At 40.9% G+C, this 6898-nt stretch overlaps 1 protein-coding gene across 2 annotated transcripts in view; it reads left to right on the top strand.

Annotated features, from left to right (window-relative positions):
• The window catches only part of slc27a4 (solute carrier family 27 member 4), a 47566-nt gene that overhangs the window by 29871 nt on the left and 10797 nt on the right, over positions 1 to 6898 (top strand). For both annotated transcript variants that reach the window (XM_015033903.1, XM_015033910.1), the window contains exons 4-12: positions 158 to 341; positions 1472 to 1630; positions 2786 to 2855; positions 3033 to 3124; positions 4163 to 4272; positions 4418 to 4627; positions 5581 to 5707; positions 6291 to 6428; positions 6516 to 6680. In XM_015033903.1, coding sequence (XP_014889389.1) covers positions 158 to 341; positions 1472 to 1630; positions 2786 to 2855; positions 3033 to 3124; positions 4163 to 4272; positions 4418 to 4627; positions 5581 to 5707; positions 6291 to 6428; positions 6516 to 6680 — 1255 coding nt within the window. The remainder of the gene's footprint in view (positions 1 to 157; positions 342 to 1471; positions 1631 to 2785; positions 2856 to 3032; positions 3125 to 4162; positions 4273 to 4417; positions 4628 to 5580; positions 5708 to 6290; positions 6429 to 6515; positions 6681 to 6898) is intronic.

Below are 6898 nucleotides of genomic sequence, written 5' to 3'. Positions count from 1 at the left end.
ATTTCCTTTTCTGTTAGTTTGTCTTTTTTTTTTTTTTTTTTTTTTTTTAGAACTGCATTAAAATGAATGGTTGTAACGTGATAAAATGTGAAAAACTAAAGTGGCGTGTGTACTATAGGTTGACGGCACGTGTCTCTTTTGTCATTTCCACTTTCAGGAAGGCGATGTGGTGGCCCTGTTCATGGAGAACAGATCCCAGTATGTGGGCCTCTGGCTGGGAATGGCTAAAATCGGAGTTGAAGCTGCTCTCATCAACTTCAACTTGAGACTAGATGCCCTGGTCCACTGTGTTACCATCTCCAATGCCAAGGCTGTGGTGTTTGGTTCAGAGCTTTCTGATGGTAAGATAAAGGGAAGAGCTCATGTTCTACAGCCACCCTATGCCTCCTGCGTGCACAGTACTGACTTATGCTGATGGGTGCTGTTCTCCTTCCTTTGTAATGAGAGAGGCAAGTGCAGGGAGAAAGCAGCTGAGGTCATAAAAGATACATGGTTATTTGAGTAGGTGTCTCCTCAGTATCAGTCAGTGGAGCTGTCTTTATAGCCAATGTGTGGCATTCAAGGTCTGACAAGACTACCACCTGATAAGTGATAATCAGCCACTGATGAAGGTGGCAAAAATGTGTAGAACAATGTTCAACTCTTACAGATTTATGACCTAGAGCTCAGAAATATTCGACATTCTCTTTTTGATGATTCAACTTTTTTCAAAATCGGTTGCATGTCTTCAATCCAAGCTTATGTGCACACATGCAGCACATTATGCATTTAAATGTGACTTTGTCCTACCAGTTTAAAACGGCTAAAAAGTAAAAAATCACTCAGCAGAAGCATTGCCTGACTCACTCGGTAGATAAATGAGTCATTAAAAGGTCATGTGCGTGGAATTAAAATTGCATTAATTATCTCTTGTCTACTAATGAACAACGTCTTAATAGACTAACCTTCTCTTGCATATTACATGAACATGCAATGTAACATTCATTTGGGATCTGTTTTACTCCTGGATCTATGCTCCATCAGGGGAAAAAAAAAAATCCTTGACCTCATCATCTATTAAGAGAGTGGAAGTGTACATTCGGAGATTGATGAAGCTCTCTCTGTATTGGTTCTTCAGCCTGTGATGTGCTTAATGCCTTTAAGTAATTGGAACTGCAGCCTTTTTGTGGTGCAGCCAAACATCATGCTTACAGCATCAGCACTGAGCCAGAAGGACATAAAGCTTCACTTACACACCGTTTCTGTTTATACAGTATGAAAAAAACCATTGAGACGTTTCAGTTTCACACTCATTGTCACGGTACTTTCTCCTGTTTTGTTTTTTGTTTTTGGTTGAGTTGCTCTGGGCTTATTTTTTAACCTTCTTTGACCTTATATCATGTGTTCTCCCTGCACCATTGTTTAAATTATGCTAATTATCCCACAACATTTCAGGGCTCTTCTTTTTTTTTTCTCTCTCTTTTTTTTACAGCGGTGTCAGAGGTCCACAGTTCGATGAGGAAGGCGGTTCTGATGTTTTGCTCCGGAGACTGGGACCCCAAGCGAGTACCGCAGGGAACAGAGCACCTGGAGCCCCTGCTGGCTGGCGCCTCGTCTCGCCTGCCTCAACGGCCCGATCGCTGCTTCACAGGTGAACACGCGATGTCAGGCCGGATTTGACTTCCCCTACGACAAAGTTCATACAAACTGCCTTTTGTTACATTGTTGGGAGTTGTTTCAATAATTCACTTTGTTCAGATGTAGCTTATGTTTCTGGTTCCAAACATTTCAGCATGATAAGATACAAGTTTATCATACAAACTTTTATTTTTGGAAAACATTGCAGCACTGTTGCTTGTATGCAAACGAGAGGTAGACAAAATAGTGATCTGCCAGTAGTTGGAGGTATTGGATGTAAATGACTTTATTTCAGCAAACATATACTTATGGAGCTTGAGGTGGCATGACAGACATGTTAGCCAACCTGTGGCTGTCCAGAGTGGGACCCGCAAAGATCACAAAATGCATGCACACATAGTATCGCCCAAGAGAGAAATGCAGTGTTGGATTTCTGGCACATGTAGCGTTCATCAGTTTTGGATTTATCTGACTAGAGCCGAGTGAGAAAGTAAAAAAAAAATATATATAAAAATTGTGGTGTACTTTTGTTTCCATCTCCCTGGCACTCTGCAGCCAAAAAATATTGAATGTAGTGAATCTAATTGCTTTCAGAAGCCACTGAATGAATAAATAACCCATTTGTGTATAAATGTATCTATGCAAGGGTACGGATACTATTGCAAAGCTTTATATAAACATTACATTTAAAAAAGAAACTGCTCTCTATCTGCTTATTCTGGTTCTCACATAAAGCACCTGACACACAAAAATTTCTGTCTACCAAACAATTCAAGAGAGGATGTAACGTTTCCACCTGACCTTTACTCACACAGAGCCACAACAATTATTCACTCTGACTTTGTTTCACATCTATACAAGTCTTTTTGAAATTATTCTGCTATGTTTTTTTTTTTCAATCCGTGTGAGTTTAAGATTTCAGGTTATAAGATCAGACAGTGCTGATAGGGCTTACTATGATACACTGCTCAATTCCATCTGTGCTCTGATCAAGAGTGAGAAAGTGAGTAACTCCTTCTAGAAAAGGTTCAACACTCAGGTAGAACACACCGTGTTTGCATATATATGCAGAAGTTGAAATTTAGCAGAAGAAACATTCTTAGACATTTATTGCATTTGCACAATATCAACCTGATATCATCTTCTGTTTCTGTGTTTTCTGTTTTAGATCGGCTGTTTTATATCTACACATCAGGGACCACAGGGATGCCTAAAGCTGCCATTGTTGTGCACAGCAGGTAGGAAGCAGGCATTTGGCCAACAAACGAACACACAGGAACTGCAGCTGTTCTTTTTAGATCCATGTTGTGTATAGTTCAAATAATCTTAGCACAGAAGGAGACGGAGATAAAGTAAATCTCGCTGCGTTTGATTTGACTGATTTGACTCGTATCTAACTCCGTTCTTGTTTTCAGATACTACCGCATGGCTGCTTTGGTATATTACGGCTTTAGGATGACACCAGACGATGTCCTCTACGACTGTCTCCCGCTCTATCACTCTGCAGGTATGTTTGCTTAAGTTTACTACTTTTACTTCCCTTTTGGCTCAATTTCCTACCGTACAAAAGCGATTTAAACAAACTGTAAAAACAAAAACGTGTGCTCGAGCCAGTTTCTCACACTAAGGCTAATGGAAAGAAGGATTTACAAGTAGACTTTCACTCCGCCTCAAATGCAAATCAAACTAGATGAGGGAGAGGCTGCAGTCGTTGGCTGTGGGTTGGGTTACGGTTGTAGAAACGTCACATAGATAGATAGATAGATAGATAGATAGATAGCATTTATTGTCACTGAACAGAATTCAACGAAATTTCCATTGAAGCTACCGTGCAAAAGGTCAAATATATACAGTATAAATAAGCAAACACACAATAATAATAATAACAATATATACAACTAAATTAACTAAAGGCACTCAACCATGCCAAAGAAGTAGCAGCAAGTCCAATTATGGCAAAGTACAGATAATGTGACAGTGCAAAGTGCAGAACAATATGGCTGTGTTGGGGGGGGGGAAGGGGGGGGGGGAATATGTATGTGTGACTGCGAGGTTATGATATGTGTGGGAGGGGGGGACGGCAGGGAGTAATGGCTCTGACGGCTGTGGGGAAGAAACTGTTTCTCAGTCTATTTGTTGTAGTCCGTATATTCCTGTACCTCTTGCCTGATGGCAGCGGCACAAACAATCTGTGACCCGGGTGGCTGGAATCCATCGCTATGGATCCAGCTCTCTTCTTGACCCGGTCTGTGTAAATGGAGTCCAGGTCTGGGAGGGGGCATCCCACAATGCCATCCATGTTGGTTTGAGTCCTTGTGCAAACAAAGGCAAATTAGTTTGGCCTACCTACTGCACTTCCTCTGAAGAGCCTTGGCATCATGTTGATCTCAACACAATGTGTGTTTCAAATGTCCGAGAAGGAAAGACAGAATTAAACTGATTTTATTGTTCATTTCAGCTGCATCTGCAATTTCAGCTTTTCCATTTTTTGATGACCTCGTACAAAAAGAGTGACGGTGTGATTCTTCATATTCTTCTTTCTCAGGGAACATTGTGGGAGTGGGACAGTGCCTAATACACGGAATGACTGTGGTCATCAGAAAGAAGTTCTCTGCGTCCCGTTTCTGGGACGACTGTGTCAAATATAACTGCACCGTAAGACTAATTTCATTTACACGAGTCACTCTGTTGCGTCTTGAAAATATTCCTCAAAACATTTGAACAGCCTGTTGTCAACCTAATTGAATTGCTATTAATCATTGGAATCGTTTCTGTTCCCATTTCCATATTCAACATCTAGATCGTGCAGTACATCGGAGAGATTTGTCGATACCTACTAAACCAACCAGTTCGAGATTCTGAACGTCAGCATCGGGTGCGCATGGCTCTGGGGAACGGCCTGCGCCAGTCCATATGGGAGGAGTTCATGAAACGCTACAATATCCCGCAGATTGCAGAGTTTTACGGAGCCACAGAGTGCAACTGCAGCTTGGGCAACTTTGGAAACAAGGTGGGAACACAACCTGCTAAGAAGCAGTGAGAATTCTTTAGGGAAAATACTTTATTTTATTGTGATGTCACAAACATAAAATAGAGATCGCACGGACTCTGAAATATGTACAAGGGGAATGAAATGTGCAAAACCAAAATTGATTTGTAAAACAGTGTAGTTAAATACTCCGTTAAGAAAGCAGCACATCAGTTGTTGCAGATTCCTTGTGTCTGCAGCATTGTCAGGCCACCTTTGCACCAGGTTAAAGAACAGCCTTGGACCTCTGTAATCTTTTGAACGTTGCTGAATCGCAGCAAATTTGACAAACCTGACTTCAGTGTGAAGGCAAAGATAAGGCTGCTATGCTCTTTGTACTCCTTTTCTTTCCAGGCTGTCTTAACCCCAGTGCTACCACCACAAAGAATCCTGTCTACACAAGCATGTTTCCTCACAGCATGCAGAGTTGTGGTATTAATAAATACAGAGGTTTCATCACATGCACCGTAGGTTTTAGCTTTGTTGTGGTGGAGAAAAAAAAAATCTGCATGTTTATCAGCTTAGCAGCCACATGTGGGTCTTTTATTGGTATTGTAAAGCCAATCAGGTCTGGCTGAGTCTGTGCACAATGTGAAGATCTGGACTATTCCAAAGCTTGGAGTCATACTACAACTGGGTGCCAAGGCCTGAGTGTGACTTGGTGTTTATCTGCATGATGGGCCTGGATTGTTAATTGCACCTGCTTAATAACAGTGTCAGCATGATTAGTTTGGAGCCTTGGCCAGGCTGTATGGCCGGTCTATCTTCAGATTCTCAGATGACTAAGCCGCACAGCTGCTCACTAGAGAATCCACATGAAGTGGAAACGCTGCTATCACTGCCGCCACATTCCTTCCTCCCTTCCTCCCAGATCCACATACACTGCAAAAATGAACCAGCCTGGCCTTTTTCTAACTTCTTTGTTTGCCGTCTAGGTTGGCGCATGTGGCTTTAACAGCCAGATTCTGCCCTTCATCTATCCCATCAGGCTGGTGAGGGTTGATGAGGAGACCATGGAGCTCATACGAGGACCTGATGGTGTCTGCATTCCTTGTAAACCTGGTGGGTTTTTACTTTCGTGAGTCATACATTAAAAATTGCTGTGTTTTTTTGTTGTTGTTGTTGTTTTAAGAAACTGTCGACAGAGATGTGGCTGCTTATATATTCACATACAAAATAGTTAATAATGAAAACTGGATTATTGATGAAAATATGAACTTAAATAATTAATCAAATGAATCGATTGCTAATATAACTGTCAACTAACTTAATGATTGATTTTATTGGTAACTAGAGTACACAAACTCTAAAAAAGGTATTTTGCTGAAAGAACAACACACAGCAGGATTAAAAGGATTTGAATTATTTCTCTTGTACTTTTAAGTACTTTTTTATTAAAAATTTGCAAACTATGCCAGTTTTTTTTTTTTTTTTATATCTGATTAATCGTTAGCATAATCAATTTCCACAATAATTGTTAGTTGTAGTCCTATGCATAACAATGTTTTGGAAGTTCACTTCTTCTTCTTCTTCTTCACACATGAACAGTTTCTAACTATAATATAGCAAAATCCTGAAATTATGAACAAATATTTACCAAAAATGCCAGCAAATGTGAAGTAATCTGGTTCTTCTCTTGCTCAAGGCGAGCCTGGCCAGCTAGTTGGGAAGATCATTCAGAACGATCCCCTCCGAAGGTTTGATGGCTACGTTAACGAAACGGCAACGAGCAAGAAGATCGCTAGCAGTGTCTTCAAGAGGGGCGATAGCGCCTATCTTTCTGGTTAGAATCCTCCTCCAGCACATGTTATTGTATTATAATGTTTGAAGTACCTCATCTGAACAAACGGTTATTAAATCCTCCAAACAGGCGACGTTCTGATCATGGATAAGTACGGCCACATGTACTTCAAGGACCGAACAGGAGACACTTTCCGGTGGAAAGGAGAGAACGTCTCAACGACCGAAGTGGAAGGAACCTTAAGCAGGCTGCTAGAGATGAAAGATGTGGTTGTTTATGGAGTAGAAATCCCAGGTAAACCTTTTCGCTTAGCTTGTGTTCATGCTGTATGTTTCCGACATTACATGGTAAGGGCTTAAGAAAATGTCTAACATGTCTCTAAATTTGTTAGTTGTCCCAAAATGAAATGAGTTCAAAGTCCCACAAACGTGAATGTATTTTATTGAGATTGTATGGGCTCCAGTGGTGGGAAGTAACGAAGTACAAGTACTTCGTTACTGTACTTAAGTACA

This window comes from Poecilia latipinna, unplaced genomic scaffold (assembly GCF_001443285.1).
Source record: "Poecilia latipinna isolate Pla-1442-1.1 unplaced genomic scaffold, P_latipinna-1.0 Scaffold16, whole genome shotgun sequence".
NCBI classification, from domain to species: Eukaryota; Metazoa; Chordata; class Actinopteri; order Cyprinodontiformes; family Poeciliidae; genus Poecilia; species Poecilia latipinna.
The sequence above is the reverse complement of the archived record's forward strand: the minus strand, read 5'-3'. Positions and strand labels throughout refer to the sequence as shown.